The 18994-nt window shown below is 47.9% G+C and overlaps 1 protein-coding gene across 2 annotated transcripts; it reads right to left on the bottom strand.

Annotated features, from left to right (window-relative positions):
* Positions 1-1906: 1906 nt before the first annotated feature.
* Positions 1907-17283, bottom strand: LOC112997450 (histamine N-methyltransferase-like). Of its 2 annotated transcripts, none has more exons than XM_026123479.2 (7): positions 16975-17283; positions 13818-14011; positions 13029-13081; positions 10062-10169; positions 6578-6708; positions 5976-6069; positions 1907-3174 (listed from the first exon to the last, which is right to left on the bottom strand). In XM_026123479.2, the coding sequence occupies exons 2-7, from the start codon at positions 13940-13942 to the stop codon at positions 2819-2821; spliced, it is 867 nt and encodes a 288-aa protein (XP_025979264.2). In that variant the 5' UTR covers positions 13943-14011; positions 16975-17283; the 3' UTR covers positions 1907-2818. The 2 variants fall into 2 exon arrangements, with proteins under 2 accessions (XP_025979264.2, XP_064370680.1); XM_064514610.1 differs by lacking the exon at positions 16975-17283 and adding an exon at positions 14549-14569.
* Between the last annotated feature and the right edge of the window lie 1711 nt (positions 17284-18994).

The following is an 18994-nucleotide window of genomic DNA, read 5'->3' on the forward strand; positions in this document are numbered from 1 at the left end:
CCTGTGCTTGTAATATATTCTGTATATTCCAGGTTTATGAGCCTGGAGATGAAGAAAAAGGGATGCCGACCAATTTTGAATGAAATTACTGTTTAGGACCATCTCTGACGAGCGGGACATAGAGAGGAAATGCAAAGTACAGCTTCTGTGAAGTGTTTATACTGCCCTTCAAAGCATGTATTTCACCGGAAAGGGACTTCCATGCACGACGAAGTTGCAGGATTTCTCCCGGGATATTTGGCATCCCAGTAGCCCAACGCCCATGTTGCTTGGATGGGTTTCATGCCGGTTAGAGAAACCCGGGCACCTGGGCATCTCCTCGCACGCCCTATGCGCCTGGAGGAAAATTCTGCCGGTGGCAGTAAGATGGACTTTTTTTGGAGAGGAAAGCAATTAATGCAGCACGGGAAGAGCACGGGTCAGCTGGGAACTGCCACGGGCACCCCGATCCCTGGGCAAACCCGCTCCACGTAGTGCTATCTGGCTGTACCGCCCAGGGCCACGCTCGCACGGGAACGTGCTTCTTCGGGCTGTTAGGAAGTCGTTGGAGAGATTTACAAAAACTCCTTCAGTTTTTACGGCCAAATGAGCATAAAATTGTCCTTCCTCACACTCATTTCCTGCTAAATAATATTTACAGGCTTCGCTTCTTGGAAATGTGTGTTAGCAATTTAAAATTAAAAGTAATTTATCCCCTAACTGCACTCATCTGGCATAGCCTTCCCCCAGCCCCTTAACAGAAGTAGATAAAGAGAATGGAGTTTACTGGATTGCTTTTTTTTTTCCCAGTTTTTTAATGAATGGAAGAGAACCGCCTGCACGGATCCGGTTTCCTCCTCCAGCCTGGGGCGAAAGTACCTTTTCCCCAGGGAATTCTGCTTTTAAATGCGTCTCCGTGCAGCACCGCGTGCCCAGCAAGCACCCCCTCTCCCCGGGGCCTCTTCCACGTTCTGGTTAAAGAGGGTATTTCTCATGCTACTTCTGCAGCTCTCAGGGATTTATCACTTCCAACAGGGCTGACGCGACAACACGCAAAGATCACCTCCTTCAGCGGTCGACAGCGCAGAAGATCTATGGAAATAGCTCTGCCTTTAATTCGTTCTTCATTAGGAGCGCACGCAACGTGCTGTCCCCACCAAAGATTTTGGCTCTTTCCCTCTTCGGCGTGTCAGAAAATATTGAGGTCTTCTAATGCAGGGCTCTGTACGTGGCACTGTTTAAAAGCCGCAGTAGATTTTGTTCTGCTCAACAGCTGAGAAATATTGTGGAAACGTCCTCAAGTACACTGGGATTAATATTTGATCGCTAGTATGTGTTTCAAGTAATTCACCTTAAAATGAATATAAACAGCTGTTAATGCCTGATACGTCCTCTAGTAAATCACCTCTCACCTCAAATCTTTACTAACCTAGACTGTATTGGAAATAAACATTATAAAATAAAACGTTATTTCTTGCAGCTGAAGTGTTGTATAAAGTAAAACATTTCAACACTGAATCAAATTCTTTCAGTGGCAGAAATCACACCTGTCTCCCTGGATGAGCTGAGTATTCAGCCTATTAAATTCACTCAAGCAGCGATATTGTATTCCACTAAGCACTGTGCCTCGCATAGAGCACAACAGCTCTTAAAAACCATAAAATCATTTAGCAGAACAAATGCATCAGCTACTGATCTGGAGAGAGCCGCACCCGGAGAGGGGACCTAGGAGAAGGAACGAGAGGATGCTCCGGCCGGGAATCCTGGCAAGGCGTGAAGAGGTGCTCCGGAGCGGGAACATCTCCCTGCCACGGAAAACAAGGCTCAAAAGAGTTTCCTCTTGCTGAATGTCTCATACTAGACCTAGGACAGATTTCCCTGACGCAACTCCACTGAAAATGAAATAAATCCCACTGAAAACTGTAGGTTTGGTTTCTGAATTTATTTTCACGTCTTTTGTGTTACAAAGTTGACAAGCCATACGTGGCCCTTGCTACAAGGCTATTTAGAGGCCAGCACCAGAATTTTGCGTGTTTAATTAAAAATACCAGATAAGCCCTGTGTAACAGCGATAACCCATCCCTACTAAGGGTTTGCAGCAGAGCCTGTTAGGGAAGTCCACCTCGTGGGTGCAGCTGGTCCCACGGCCACCTCCCAGCACCTCCCTCCTGCAGCCCGGGGACACCATAGGTGCAGCGCCGTAAGAATAAAATGCAAACACAGGAACAGGGAAGCGGTGCTATTAAATGGCACTAACTGCAGCGAGAGACGCAGGCAACTGCCACACTTTCACAAGAGCTGCGGCTACTTTCACGCTAGCTAGAGGTGTGATATTTTGTTATCACACGAGGTTGAAGAAATCTAGTTGCACAACTATCCGAACGGTCGGTTGCTCTGAGCCTCAAGTTTCGCAAGCTGCACCGAGAAGCTGTAAACTACATATTTGCTCTGCAGAGAGTTTTTAACTGACAACAATAACATTGCATGTAGGCCACTGTTATTTCTTATGCACCAGTCAGAGGATACGGACTGGTTTCTGCAGTGCTTCGGTCGATGGTCCAAGTTACACCTATGCTGATTATACAACGTCCGTACAATAAAGCACAATTTACTGTTTAGTAAGTTCTGCATGAACAGATTAGTACAGAATTAATCACGTATTAAAGCTCACTTATAACAACAGACATTAATACTGATTTCTTAACAGGCTCCAAAACGTATTTATCAATCCTGAAGTAAAATAAACCTTCTATAAAGCAAGAAAATTTCTGATTTATTTCAGCTGTTAGCAGTTTGTGTCTGATTTAGCTTTTGGATGAAGAAAAGAGATAAAGTTAATTCATGGCTCTACCACTATTACACTCAGATTGTTGTTAAAAAGCACCTTTCCGTCTCTTTCTTCGCTGCATTCAGGCTTTCTTAATGCTTCCATTATTTGCTGTTTCAGTTCAGGAGGAGCAGTTTTAGCAAACTCACAAGCTTCCGTCAAAAAATCCAGCAACAGCTCCCCATCCGTGTTCCCCTCCGTGAAGCAGCTGGTTATGTCCATGTGGGACGGGAGCTCGTAGAGCTGGTGCTTCAGCCCTGCTGAGTCAAGGATCGCTTCAATGTCAGCGGAGGTAACGTAAGAGCAAAGATCATTTAGAGGTAAGCGAGACCCATATTTCTTCCACAGTGTTGCCGAGCCGCTGGTTCCTGATGGAGAAATTACAAGGAAAACACTCAGGAATAAGGACAAAAACCTATTTGAACAAATTGTCGGTCATCTGTTTTGTAAGTGACTGTGGTCTTTATCGTGAGCTGAGCCTCCCCCGAGTCGGGACATGTGTTATGGAGAAGGGGGTGAAGACGCCTGCCTTGCTGCCTTCTGTCCCAGGGCCGAGCGTGCTGGAGCAGACAGACTCACTCCCTTCCCCTGGGCTCCCACCAGCCCCCAGCAGAGGCCAGGACAGCTCAGTGCATTCACTCCTCACCCTGTCCAGTCCCAACGCAGTCTACCCCTCTTCTTCATTCCCAGAGTGCTGGCAAAGGCCTATATCGCTTGGGGACACCCATCCATGGTTATTCACTAGCTATTCAGTGGCATCTTCTGTATTTAAATTGTTCCTTAGGCTTCGTTTGCCAATGTGGAAGAGCAAATCCTCTCTTATTCTTTCATCTAGGTATTTTGTGGTCAATCAGCATGTTGGCTTGACTAAAACACTGCCTCTCTGCTACATGCAATATATACGGGGCTGTAGAGCTCCTCGTGACTCCAGGACGTGAGGTGGGACCTTGCCCTGTCTTCAGGGCTGGGGCAGAAGACAGCAGCTTTCATCCGCCGTCCCAGACAGCGAACGCAACACTCGCCCGTGCCGGACCGTCTGTGTCGGACCAATGCCAAGGGCAGTCGCACGCCGCTGCCTCGCAACGCGGGGCTGTGATTCAGCATTGCGGCTGTAAATTGCTTATAGAAGGATGGCCCAGAATGACCGGACGGGATGAAAATAACTTCAAGCCTAATGAGCAGCTATTGAGGGTTATGACTATAAATCTCCACAACTACCAAAACCAGTTGCTCGGCGATTTTGCAAATGGTTTATCTGCAAACAGTTATTTATAGTCAAATGCACAGTTTGGTGTTTAGAAGAGGGACTACAGTATTTTCTTGTGCCTGGTGGAAGCTGAACGCAGAGCACTAATTGCAGGAAATGTGCTGGTGTCAGTGTTGTGTGACTCAGTGCCATTTCTGAGCTGAGCAATTATACACTACCTGAACGAAGCATTATTATAATAGCTCTCGATAGGCTCAGCATATGGCGCTACTTTTGTTTTCAAGACGATGTAAACAGATTTTTTTTTAATGTGTTAGAAACAACACCACGTAGCTCTTGCAACTTTCCTGGTCCTCTGACAGGTACGGAGCAGGAGGAATCGCCGCCGACACCGACTGACCAAGTGCTCGCCTATTAATCCTGTTCCCAGACTGATTTTTTCATTAACACATCCTAATGTGTTTGTGTTGGCGATGACACTACTTTCTTTTTTTTGAAATGAGCTTTGTTTGGCTTATCTCTCGGTACCTCTTTTTGTTTCAGCGCTTGTTCTCGCAGCAGCTGCTTCTTCCTTCCCTTCCCTACATACGTCTTTCACTTGAGGTTTTCCCCCTTCCTTTATTCTCTGCTGTTCTGACCTCTACTTCTCTTTTCCACTTTCTCGTTGGCCCCAGAAGGCAGATTTGCAGAAGAAACACCCATTGCTGCGCCCCAGTGTCTCCATCACGCCTACGTCCGAACGTAGGAGAGTTAAACACAGCGACGCAGGCGTGGTGACTCACCTGCTGCCGCGCTCGAGAGGAGGAGGAGGAGGAAGGGGAGAACACAGACCCACCTGGCCCAGAGAGAACTTCACTCATGTTTCACAAGTTCTAATTTTTAATCAAAAGAAATTTGAATAGATGTGTGTCCCTTTCTGTATTCAAATTTCACAAATATCCAAAATATCCAACCGGAGGAGCTTCCATTACCTATACTGGGGTTGTCAGCAAAGTCTAATATTATGATCTATGCCCATGCAGCCAAAGAACAAAGAACAAAGGCAAAGAACAAGAACGGTAACTCAGATCATTTAAAATATGGATTTCTTGTAGTGAACTACTTACAAACACTTTCAGACAAAAATGTTTTGGAAAAAAGTATTTAGTATAAATTCAGCTCAGAGAAATGTTGCTTCTCTGCAGACAGTTCGTGAACACAAAAATCAAACTTCATCAAATACATTATATTTTGTAAATGTGCCCAGATTCAGTAAAAACTAAGCATAAACCTCTGAACAAATAACACTTAGCATCCCCCCAAAAATTATCAGCTGTGACTGTTTACTGAAACTCCCATGGCTTACGTGAGGCAAATTAAAGGCTTTCTAGGGTCACATTAGACGCTGCCACTACAGTGTCTTCGGCATATCTTGCCCAGACTGTTATAAGGTCCCGGTTTATTCTGCTCCCACACTTGCCTGCTGCATTGACCATACAGCATCTCTCGAGGCTCTGAAACAGCCTAAGAATGGGGTTTTCCATACAAAAGGATGATATTAAGGAAACGGGCAGTTCACAAAGAAAATGAGCCATATGTGCTGCAACACCTGCTGTACGGCACGACCGAGCCCCAGTGTAGCCGTTTGCTTAATACCGCAAGTCTCTCGGAGCTGCATAATGTGCTGCCGGCTGCTGGAAAGGCTGTTGGATGAACAGGCTTCGGCAGAGGCTAAAGGACCTCCTGCGAGCAGCATCAGCAGGATGAAGCCTCTCAGCAGATTTAAACGGGTATAGATGGAGAGACGCCATTTATTACCCAGCCAGTTCACACAACCTCTCTCTACGATAGAGTAACTCAGGCTATTTTAAATAAAAATAAATGCCGGCTTATAGCTGGCCTGCATTGAAATGGCGTGTGCTCACGGGAACCCCCAAAATCTTCACCGGCTCTCGCCAGACTGCGCGGCACGCGTGGCCTTACCCGACACGAGGATGATGAGGAGCTTCGCCTGCGCCTCCAGGAGCCGGTGGAAATACCGGATGGTAGCCGGGATGTCTTTCACGTAGTACAGCACCTGCAAAGAGCAGAAACACTTGCAGATGCGTCATCCTGGGCAGTGGGTCTCCCTGAGAACTACATGCAAACCCAGGGGCGACCACAGCTGCGGGGCAGCCACGGGGCCGTGGGACACGTGTGGTCTACAGAGCAGGCTCGTGTTCCTGTCTTAACCTGAGACGGAAAAATACACCTCTTAGCCGTGCAGAGAAGGCGTGTCAGGGCTTCAGTAAACTGAGCAACACAAAGGCAATTTCACGGAGAGGATGAGGAGCTTTGAGAACACTAGTTAAAATGGACTTTTAGTTGACTGCCACCCCCAGCCTGGTTAATAGGACTGCTGTGCTCAAAGCTGCTTTATGGTAACTCATCTTTCATTTTTGCAGTTCACTTACACTTAAGTGCTTTAAATTACAGGGAAATAAACTCACCTTTCTTCCCCTGAAAGTGGATAATGAGGTCACATACTTTATGCATACTTTTAAGAGCCAAATCTTTGACAACATTTACTTTGCAGAGACTTTTACCTGAACCATATGAATGAAGTCCCATTTCTTAGACTCTTTTTCTGCATTCATTCGACTTTCATATTCATGAGCTGTCTCCTTGTGCCAGGTAAACTTTATGTTCTCGAGGTTTGATGTCTTCGCTACACGCTCTAAAATATGGGGAGGAGACAGTGCAGAGTTATCTCAATTGCAAATACGGGATCAATTTCCATTCAGAATTGTAGTACGTCCAAAAGTTATATTTAAATAGGAAGTTCTGGTACCACTTCAATGCAGCAATGGAATATTTAAAATACTGAGCCTGTATTTCACAAGGTGGCTGTCCAGATCATTGTAGGATGGAGACTTAAGAGGGTCTGAAGCTCCTCATGTCAGGATTTGAGTTTGGCAGTGAGCGTAAAATTCCCTGATTCCTCTCCATGACCATGGGAGCCTCTTGTGGTAATGAGACCACAAGAGGCTCATCTCATGCTTAACAGGAGAAGGGTTGATGGCCTCTTTGCTTAGGACTCGCCAAAGCAACGGAGGCTGCCATGCAAAACCCACAGGGCTGAGCAGAAGCTTGGCCATGGCGATGGGTTTCCTCGAGACAGACAGAATAAATACGAGAGCTGCAGTGTGGGTCAAAGGGACCGCGTTTTGGAGAGAAGCACAACTAGAAACCAGAGGAGGGCAGAGAAAGCAAATGACTGGTTTTGGGGCACATCCCTGGGAAGGTGGGGAGGAGAGGAGCTTCACGCAGTGAGTGCAGACCCCGTCCCTTGACATTTGGCTCTTACTGTGTTCAGTTCAGTGAGGTTCTTCAAAACTCCACAGTTTCGGCCAGCTGCTTCAGGTTAAAGGGATAATGGTGTGAATAGACTGAAGACTGCCATAGGGAGTGGGACACGGCGTGTTTTCCGACATCAGCAGAACGCACACCCAGCGACCGAGCGCGAGGAAATGGAAAGACTGGAGAAGAGGATTTCAAGAATAAGATACACTGGGGGTCCTGATTCATCACTGCATTTCTTCACTTCCAGGGGAGTGAAAGTGAGGGATAATTTTGTATTTAAGGGGCTGCTGGCAAGCTAATGTCCATCTGCTGGCATATGGAGCTCATCTCAGCGCTCTCTTGCTTGCCGCTCTGGATTGCTCCAGGACAAAGCCAGCCCTGATGTGATTCCTTTGCTTCAGTGGAGTTACATAAATTTAAAACTTAAATGGCCCAAAGGCAGACTGAGCCTTAGCTACAGAACACATGTTCAAAACAACGCGATTTGCTGAGACCAGTGCCTTTATACCACTAATCAAAATGTTTCTCTGTTTAGGCTCTCGTTATGATATATCCCTGTAGGATAGATGAGGAATAGCTCATCAGTGCTTATCTCCTTTCTTTTGCAGTTGGAAATGGACAACCACTTCTGGCCGCTGCTGCTGTTACTCTGTTTGCTTCCACTTATCAGTCACTGGCCCCTGTGCTTGCAGTTGGGATTTAATTGCTATTTTAAACTCAGGCTTCATTCAGCAGATCATATCATCATCACAAATACTCTGGCGCAATCTGGTTCCATCTAATTGCTTGACAGTCTGCAAAGAGACGCAAGGAGGAAAACCGAACTGCTCACCAGTGTGGGCTTTTAAAGCTGAACTCTCAGAAGGGCAAACTCATTCCAGCCATGGGAAGCTGCCGCGCAAAGAGTCATCTGAATCCAAAACGTATCCCCTTAACTGGTGTGAAAAGTTCCCCTGAATTCTCTCCTCAATTCCAGGCAGATTTTTGCCTGGGCCAAAGGCTACTCCTGTGGCCTCGACTTGCAGTACGATTTGACCGAATGCAATTGCGCTGTGCCATGCAGGCGACCGCCTGTGCAGCCAAAATGCAGGCCCTGGCCATCAAGGGGATCAGGAATCAGGGAAACTCAACGCTTGGCCACAGGACTTATATTGGAGGAGAGCGTCTCATAAGAGACATCCTAAGAGAACGCGCCAATTGTCATCATGTCCCAGAAAAAAACACTTCCCTCATAAGCTTGGCTTACCCTATCCAAGGAGAAAATAGCTGCTTAGGCAGAAAATTTAACTACTGAGTCCTCAGAGGCATAGCTAATGTTTCCAATTCTCCCAGGAAAATCTTAGGGCTCAGAAACCTAATTAATGATACCTACTGGGGACATGATTAATTACTAAAAAAGAAAATTTAGAGAAGGAAATTTAGATGAATATTTCATCTTTATTTTAGCATAAAACTTTGAATAAGGACAACATTTTACACTTTCTCTAGCTTTCTACTGGGGAAAAAAAATCACCGAAATAGGATAGTGCAGCCAATGAATTGGCGGTGGACTGTGAGGCCGCTGGGAGGTTTCAGCAGAAATGCGGTCTCACATAGCACACGCTCCTCAGCACGGACAAGATGGAAAAGGTATGTGGAAGTGCCCGAGCTGCCTAACACATCGTCAGGGCAAACCTGACCCATGCTCCATGTCTCCGGCCGGAGCAGTGCAAAAGCCGGGAAGCTTGCACCAGGGATCTGCGGCAGGGCTGCCAGGACGGCAGTGGTTGCGCGTGAATGCCCTTTGCACCCACGTCTCTATTTCTCCTTTTCAGAGATCAGAACCATGTAATGCAGAAGCAGTTAGCAAAAAACACCTGAGAGTTTATAGTGTAGTGGTGTTTACTATGGTCTGGACCATTTCCAGTGATGCTGAAGACGTTCATCCATTACTGGCAGGTTCTTCCAGCAGACACTTCTATACAAGGCTATAATAACCTGCCTGGTAATGCCTAGGGGATGTTAAACCAGTAATAAACCAATGAGGTAATCAGACTGGGACAGATATTATTTAATGGTCAGTTTGTGAGGCAATTTGACCAAAGCACCAATGCTAACCCTCACTCCTCCTTGGAAAATCCTCTGATTTTCTTAACAAACATTACCCAGAGTGACAGTAAAGTTTACTTATGTAGTATCTGGAAACAATTTTTAAAATACTTAGACGAGAATTACCATGAAACACTAAAATTGCAGCTTTCCCTTTAACATTGCTCCAGGATCCTGATTCAGGGCAAGTTAACGGAGGACAACTCTCTCTGCAGTGTGGAGATATTACTTTATTACCATACAATCATGCATCGGTTCCCACATTGTTTAGCTTTCAAAATCTAACCACATGGCAATTTAGGGTGGCATGACTGCACACGATAAGACAGACTCCTCTGCCCAGAGCATGAAAATATTTTGCCAAACCATATTTTGCATATTTGGACATTGCAAAAAATCTGTCTAGTCCCAAGTGTTCCCACACTGAGGTCTTTGCAGGGTAAGGGACTACAGCTTTAATGAGAAAGTGAATATTGTTGAAAAGGCAGTGACAGCAAAAAAGGATAAAATACACAGAGTGACCTTTTTCAACTTTTAAGAGCAAATTCAGACAAGAAAGCCTTTGAATGGGAGGTCACCCAGTGTTCAACTCTTTTTAATGTATTTAATGTAAATGTAATGTAGCTAACAGAAAAATACCTTTGTAGCTGAAGATTTGCTCAGCACTTGGCTCTATCACCTCGTTGTTGATGGTGACTCCTGGGTACTTGGCTCGCACTTTGGAGAGCATCAGCAGGTCGATCTCACCTGCAGAAAAAGGCAGCGTCACGCACAAGAGCAAAGCGAAGCGCAGGCAGTTATCCCCAGCAGCAGGTCCCTGGCTTGCCGACTGATGCCTGCCATTTACGTATAGAAAATGTATCATGTGGGCAATGGCATTGTAGATATTTTATATTCTTGGATTGCCTGGACCCTTCCATTAAGGGTACAGCTCTATCATTTGAGAAGATAAATATCGGTCCCAGCAATGTTCGTTCCTCCTCCCTGGTTATCAGCTAGCTACGGTCAATGCTGTCCTGTGAACGTGTATTCTCTGGGCACAGCCTAACCTCTTGGGTTACACACGCAATTCGTGGCTATCTAATTTCCCGTTTATATAGAGCACCTCACAACGGACTGTATTTTCTGCCAATGTTCCTCTCCATCTATCCTCAGAAAGCTCGGGGAGACGATGCTCCTTGGCCACCAGTCCAGGGACGATATCTGTGAGGCTTCACTACCTTCCTCAGGGCCCACTTCTGCTCAGCGCGCTTGAATAAATACGCGCGGTGAGAGCTTTTGTACCCGTGGGAGCTGCACCAAATGGCTCAACCCTCCCTCCCCTCAGCATCTCCTTTTTGATACGACGAGGTCTCTGCCTGCTTCTGGCCCTACGTGGGCCACCACAGCTTGGAAGTCCAAGGGCTTCACCTTTTCCTACGTGCCTCTGTGCCAACAGGCCCTAGGCATGAAACATGAAAAGTGAGGACGAGTTTGATCTCTGCAGACTCATGTATCTTTCTTAAAGCCATTGGTAGGACCAAAGTTTACACGGCAGCTGTCTAAGCATGCTCTTTGGAGGAAGGGAAATTGCATTTCTGAAGTAGCATAAGTAGCTGCGGCTTGCTATCGCTACAAACCTTGCATTTTATTGAAAATCAGAGCAAAGTATGCTGTTAGCAGGCTGCCACGGTGTAATCTGGGAACGCGGATTTTTTAATTAACTGCTACAATATTTTTTATTTTTTTTAATACCAACTTTCTGTAAAATGGATTATCCCTTTGAAAAGGCTGTGCAGGTCCCAAATAAAAAAAATTTGAATTCCACACTTCCATATGCTGATAGGTTAATATATTCCATTCCCCTCTTCTGTGGCCAAACCACTCTCGTATTGTTTTTAACCAAAAAAATAACTTTGATTCATAATTTAATCCACAGTCTTAATTGACTTCGGATAGCTCTTTTATATGCAAACAAGTGTCCTGAGGCATTTTACAGTCAAATCTGTGGCAGCTTGCATTATCAACAATTTGGCAATTAGGCTATTGGAATTATTTAAACTCTCCAACACAATTACCTTTTAAAGGCTACCACTATGTTCACCATTAAGTTTCTAATTAAACATTTTACGTAACGGGATAGTTTATAGCACCGTCGCTACTTTATAGCAGCGTTGATGACTTTTATGGCTTTTAAAGGTACAGAAATCGGCGCGCCAGAGCGTGAACTTAATCAGGCGCAGGCTGTAGGCGAAGGCAGCCTCCTCGGATGGGCTGCGGTAATGGGACACGAACGCGGCGGTAAGTGGTTATCTACCGCTGCGGAAAAAGTGCAGAAGAGGTGGACGAGGGAAAAAGCAGCCCTTTCCTTTGGTGCTGCCACCCAGCCCAGAGGCGCATGGAGGGGCTTTATGTGGCCCCGGAAAGCTAAGGGCTCCCACCTGCCTCGGAACGAGAAATGTTTTGGCAGGTTTGCCCTCATCGCCCACCGAGGCCTCGCAGCAGCGACTTTAGGAGGTTGGGAGCAGCTCCCGATGGACCCGTGTGGTCCTTAGCGCTCTCCAAGCCAAGGAGAAGCTGTTGTGGGTTTTTTCCTTGTTTCCATGGCAAAATGAGCTTTGTCACTGGATTGGTTCAATATCCATCATGCTAAGCTGGAGCATCTCTGCTTAGAGAGTTAAATATCTCACTGATAGAGTAAAGCATTCCTGTTAAAAACTACTAATTTTTCTGGCAGAAGAATGGTTTCCCTTGTTTGGAAAGAAATGTTCCCACCCTGGCACACCGTCTATTTGATAGCCAATACCTGGCATTTACATACAGCTATTTTCACTTGCAAGGAAAGATCAACAAAGCTGGGATTAGCCTTCAGAGATGGCACAACTACCGCATTTAAACTAAATTAACTGTTCATATAAAATCGATGTTCAATGACTTAATGGGCAGAGCAGACTTAGGAAACAGAGGTTTTAATTAAGGGGGATCTTAGCAAGAACCTCACGGAAAGAAGCCACTGCTTATGGTGTCGGTGTCGTTTTTTCACCTAGCTAACTTCAGACAAGAGACCTAGCACATCTCTCCTGCTGATACAGATCCCAGTGGGATCTGGTCAGAAGACGGACGTCCAACCCTGGACACGCTGGCACGGCTCTACCTCTGCAGCCACGTGCCAGGGATGGGAAGAGGGGGGAAACTGCGTGCAGGCAGGGTTGGAGGTGTCCGTGTCTCTGCCACAGCCGCTTCTCGGCAAGCGGCACACGGAGCTGCCCGTGCGTGCCGGAGCGCGTCGCCAGCACCGGGCACCGGGAACGGCAGCGGCGGAAGGGGCCAGTGCAGCGACCGCAGGCGGCAACGGCTCACAGGCAAAACCGAGGTGAACAGCGGCTGGCGTACAGCATCCGCAAGCAGGTATGTGGAGAGCAATTGCAACGAAAGCAACAATTCAGTACTCTGAGGAGTCCCAGACATAACGACTTTTTGCACAGAAACACGGTGGACTCGTTCAGGAAAGACTGGAGCTGACTTTTGGAAAAGGTGCATTTCCCACCCCAAACCTTTCCGTGATTTGTAATCCTCTACTCTTTGAAAAAAGGCAAAAATATATCAATATTGAAGTTCATAGCATACCTGCACCACCACCAACGCTTAGAATATTGATTGTAGACTTCCCATTTCCAATACTGCAAAACATTATTTATAAATTTTAGGATAGCTGCCCAGGAGATAGGGTTACATACATTGTGCAACATGCCAGAGATCCTGTGGAGATTAAAACCCGTGGGACAAAATCAAATGCAATACGTATATGTGGATGCAGACCCATGTCTACAAGCTGGCAGGCAGGCTCAGATGCAGAACTGCGCTTTTCAGAGATTTCTGACACCCAGATTTTGTTTTTGGCAGCTCTTAGAGGAGATCTGCGTTTATTATGAGTGCACGCAAGCAGAAGCGACCACACGCTTTCTTCGTGCCGGTGCTTACAGGTGCACGCCTCTCCATGTGCACAAATATATAGGTGTTTTATTGTGCACATTTGCTCTTGGATTGCATTTGGCTTGGTTTTAACTTTAAACTGTGGGGAGTTGATGGTGCATATACCTGAGGTGACGGCCGTGAGCAAAGTGCAGGGGAGGAAGGCAACAGGGCAGCAGTCGGGAGAAAAGCAAGCACCCAGGCAAAAGGCAAGCGGCCTTTTAAATCTAATCTGCTCCCTGCTAGCAGCCTCCATCACCAACAGCCACTTTTCGGCAGCAAAATGCAGTCTCCGGGCAGGGCACTATCAGGGCTCAGCAGCGGGGAAAGCAGCCTGCAAGCTCGGGGCAAGCAGCCTGCAAGCCCAGGCGCGGGCTCCATCCATCACTGCTGCACAGCTGCATCGCTGGTCTGGCTTTTCGACGACGCACCCGAGGTGGTTACCTGGATATGACACTGGGCAGCTGCTTCTCGATGAATTCCTGCATGCACTGGTGCTCTGTTGAGTTCTCCAGGAAGACACGGAAAGACTCAACGTATCTGCTGCGGTTGGTGATCAAGCTCCTCATGGTAGACGCCGCAGTGGGTGCACAGAAGAAGGCGGCCGCTCAGCCCTTCCCTTATTGCTGCTTTCAGACCTAGTAAAGAAATAACAAACAACAGGCGAAGAAGGGTTAAAGGTTTCAAACGTCTCGCGGATGACACGCCCAGCTCGAATGCAGCGTTCGCTGGAAGCCACCAGAGCAAGAGCTGAAAAAGCTGCAGGTACGTGGTCGCGCCAGCTTTGCTCCCCGTCCTTGGCCTGCCACTTTATATTCCAAACCAGGCACTTAAGCAAGCGTTACACAATGCCATGAGAGAAGCTGCAGATGAGGGCTGAGCTGCAAACAGCAATACATCATCCTTAATCTCTGCGAAGGATATGCCAGCATTTTTTAACCGTGATGACACAGGGCTCTGCTGAAATCCAGGAAAGGATCTTCAGATGGTTCTGAAAAAATAAAAGGAAATTTCCCCCAATTCCTCAAGGCGCAGAGAGGCTTGAAAGCCGTGGCCTGGATGAGAAGGCAGCACAGGATGCATCTCCAGAGACCAGGGCAGGCGTCCCCATCTAGTTTTCAGTCTTTTGATGTTCTTAAAGGGGATGCTGATGGTGGGGCGAAAACAGTACAAACCTGATAAATACACTGTTTATTTTGCTGATTCTTCCAAAGATAATAGTATGATTCCCATGGGCAGAGTTGTTAATTCACAAAAGCCACGTAAATCACTGGAAGGGATGCAGTTTGTCGCCAAGTTTACACTTAGAGAAATGGGAACAGGGGGGACAATATGTGACGTGGAAATATCAGCCAGTTTTCAGCGGGAAGGACAGCAACTGGCAGCCGAGGCACATCCACCCCACCTTCGCTATTGTTTGTACTGTTTGTTGTTTGTATTCTTGGGTCAGTGTAGGTTAGAAAAAAAGAAAAGTCTTTTTAGCGAGTACATGTCCCGTGACACAGAAGTAAAGGCACAAGGGAAAGGATCTCGAGGTCCATCACCCCGCCTCAAGTATCAACATAAAACTTATTTCTGGCAGATGTTTATCTAACCAGTTCTTAAAAATGAGTAATGGAGGTGGTGCTATTTCTGCAACCAATTCATTCCAGTGACTCACATCAGAAAATCTTCCAGTGTGAAACCTAAAAATTCCCCTCACTGCAGTTTAGGTCTATTACTTCTTGTCCTCAGTGGCGAGAAAAATGGAGGACTCCTCTGCCTCTGCGCAGGTCCCAGTAGCTAAAGACCACACCAGTTCTCCCCACTGACTTCTTCTACCTGCTCGCCAACCTCTGGTCGTCCCGCAGAGGTTATGGTCCGGGGCCTTCTGACCATTGCTAGTGCTCTCTCTGGGCTTTCTCCAGCTGACCCCCTTCGTGCTCCCAGTGCAGAAGCTGTGGACCAATGCCTCCGTCCAGCCGAGGTCATGATCCGTTTGAACTGCTCTTCTGTCCTCCAGAGTCCTTCCAGTCCCTCCCAGCCTGGTGCCAGCTGCACATTCAACAATAAAAGTCTATTCCCTTCCCCAAATCTTGAATGGGGACACAAAATAGCAGCAGCCTCAGGTTCATGCCTGTCACAGCCTTCCTTTTCGGTAGTAAACTGTTGGTTACATCTTGCTGACTACCTTTTGCAGCCAGTTTTCCACCCCTCTAACAGTGGTTGCATCAAGGCCACGTCTTCCTTGCTGGTTTAGGACAACGTCATACACAACCGTGCTAAAGACCCTCCATGTACAAACTCATCCTTCCACCGAATATTGCACCCCTGGGGGCTCCTTGGCCCCGGGGCCACAACGGCTCCTTGCCCGGAGCACCTCCGCTTCCCTCGCAGCCACCGGATGAACTCGGAGGAGGTTGGAGGAAGCAGCTGGCGAGAGCTGGACCAGCTCCCTCCAAGCAGTGCCGCGGCGGTGCCGGCGCCAGCAGACGCCCCGGGAGCTGCCGGGCTCGGGCAGACGGCACGGTCCCCGCCGTCGCCGCACGCGGCTGCTTTAATGAGCCTGTTCTCGCTAGATAAGAGCAGTAATCTCGCCTGCGCCTTAGCAAGACAGACTGACAAATTGCAGCGAAAGCGGCTCTATTATGCGGACGGCCATCCCTGAGGCTGGCGGCGCAGCATCTGCTCCGTGCACCCCACCGAAACGCGCGGCTGATGTGCGCAGGAAAAACACCCGCTCGGGCTGGGCAACACGCGGGCTGCGCGAGCCGCGTGCCTGGGCGTGCAGGCACGTGCCGGACGCACACACACCTGCTCGCTTTTTTCAGCGCTCAAATCCCGAGCAAAGTCCGAGTTAATCCAGGGGAACCAAAAAAAGTTTTTTCAGGGAAAGTAAGAAAAGCAATCACCTGGTTAAACAGGCAGGGTAGGAATGACGTACAGCTTTCGCACCCGGAAAAACAAGTGCTATAGTCCGTGTTTACCCATTCCTCTGCTCCCTGCACCGCCTTGCTCTTTCCTTAAGTGGATAAAGAGGCTTTGTCATTTGCCATTAAAATATTTTACCACCTTCAGTCTTTAAAAAATATTTTACAGTTAATATGAGGAGATTTAGCTAATCAAGCTTTTTATGCAACTCCTTCCACTTCCTCTGATTTAATCTGCCCATATCCCATGCTTGGCTTTCTTTAATGAGAACAGCTGAAATTCATTTTCATGTTAGGTGCAGTTCAAGGAATTCGACTCATTTATTTCATTACACTTTTGGCTGTTCGAATTTGTCTCATTTATTCCATTATACGTTTTGCTGCTTGAACCGCAGCCAGTTAACTTCGAGACGAGTAGAGAGAAAGGAAGAAAATAATTCCATGAATCGGGCTGATACTTTTGGATAGTGGCTGAAACTTCTGGATAACAAGGTTCGTCGTAGCCCTGCCGTGCTAGTCCAAACCTGAACGTAGCCCTGCAAATAGATCTGGTACTTTCGGAGCCCGATTCTGTGCTTAGGCTCCGGTTGCTTGAACCACCCCTGGTTTAGACTGACCTGCTATCCGAATTAAGCCCAGTGCCAAACTATTTAAAACTAGCTCCTAAGCTATAAAAACTATTTAAACCTTACCTATGAAGTCAGCAAACGAAGCGAGCGTGCCGTAACCTAACCGCAGCAGGCGCGCGCTTGGGCTTGTCGGCGCAGCCTTGTTTCTCGCCGCCGGCTGCCCGCGGAGGAGGGACGGCCGCAGCCTCCCTTCCCGGGGGTTTTCCTGAGGTCTCCCGTGCTGCTGCTCTCGGACTTGGCGCGCGGTGCAGGAGAGCAGCGGCAGCGCGACCCGGGGCTGGCGACCGCGCGCCGCGTTGGGGTGAAACCCGATAGCCCGGCGAGCCGCCGCGTAGGCTTCCCCTTCCCGCGGCGCGAAGTCCGGGCGTGCAAGCGCTTAACCCTCGCTGCAGACACCGAGCTCCTCCCAGGCGGCTCCGCTGGAGCCTGTTTAAAAAAGCAGGGAAAAAAACGTGAGTTACGGGAGGTTTGGGCTAGAGCACGGCCTTCTGCCTCCCAGCTGAGCTGCAAAAAGCGGGGAGCCCCTTGCACTGCTGCTGTTTTGGGGTGAAACGTGCCCACGCGCCCCGTGCGGCGGTGGCAGTGCAGGAGGTGACACCACGAGCATCCCCAGCACATTGTGCAGCCCGCGGCTCTTTTAGGTGTTGCAAGGCCACGTCTGTGTTTCAGCGCGAACTGTTGCCACATCCCAATTTCCAAACGCTCCCGGGCCCCTTTTCCGAAACATGGGGCTGCAGGCGCTCCCAAAGCCGCGGTCCCGTACGCCTCACCCGGAGACATCTATCAGGTGCCAATTCACATCTGGATGCAAACTAAGACCCTGCCAGCGGTGTGTACGAAACATCACTCCTGACAAATTGAAAACAGCCGTCTCAGCGTGCGGCATACAGTAGTTTACAGTATTGTTTACAGTTTCCCTGCAGAAACCTGTTGTTACAGATCAGTTTGCTTCTCGGCTTCTTTTTTTGCCACTAGCAGCAATTTTGCTTATCCCTTGCGTTCAAGGGTTTAAGCAATGGGAAGCGTTTTCCAAATTGCGTGTGCCCTTCTTTCGAGCTTTATCTTAGCGAACACAAATGCAGAAAAGCCACTGACCAGCGTCTATTATCGTACTGTGTTTTGCTGTTCATAGCAGCAATGAAGCAATAATTCATCGTTCCTTTATGTTAAATGAAAGCCTGAAAGTTACGTTAATTTTTTTCCTCCGCTCTTGACTTTTAGGAGCACAGAAGAACGAACAGTTCACAAAACCATACACAATAATACCAATAATATTAATAAATATACCTTTAAAGGCGCAGTAAAAAGGGCTGTAGTTTAACATTTGGCCTGTTTACCAAAATAAAGATTGCATATTAAAATTGTTCAGTAAGAGCAACTACGACCGTGTGAGCAGACCGCCCGCTATACTTTTCCTCCATGCATGCAACACCATTTCCTAAACACTTTCACCGAATGAGCTGCGATAAATGTCGCACAAGAGGAGCAGAAAAATACTGCGGTGGGGGCGATTTTGCAGCCAGCCCCACGGCAGCAGTCAGCACCCCGGGGCAAAACGCGTCGGGGCCAGGTCACCGGGGTTTTCCTGTTCTGGGCAGCTCTGGAAACCCACATAATTAGCATTAGAGCTGTGCAAGCCAGCTAATAAATAAATAAATAAATAAAAAGCATCTGGTCCTTCCTTTTCTCCCCCCCCCCGCCACAACCCGCTAAAAATCAAAGCTTTCCAAGCGCCAGTTGCCGTTTAATATAAAAGCCTAAGTTTAGAGAGCCAAAAATAAAAAAAAATACATGCATCTGGTGCTTTGTGCGTTTGAAGCAAGCAAAAGAAGCTGCTGTGAAGTTTTTCCGTGATTAGCTCCGGCGCCAGCCCTGCGAGCTCGAAGCCGTCGCCGCTGCCAGCGCGTTCCCGTCCCGCCCCATCCCACCGCCCCGCGCGGGACCGCCAGCATCGCCCTGCCCCTTTTCACCCCGCCGTGTTGCCTGAGCCCGAGCACGCAGCCCTCCTGCTTAAACCTTCCGAAACGCGATGGCCAAAGCCCCGAGGGCAGCAACAGCTGGGAAACCAGAGCTGTGACCCTCC

This window comes from Dromaius novaehollandiae, chromosome 7, assembly GCF_036370855.1.
Source record: "Dromaius novaehollandiae isolate bDroNov1 chromosome 7, bDroNov1.hap1, whole genome shotgun sequence".
NCBI lineage: Eukaryota > Metazoa > Chordata > Aves > Casuariiformes > Dromaiidae > Dromaius > Dromaius novaehollandiae.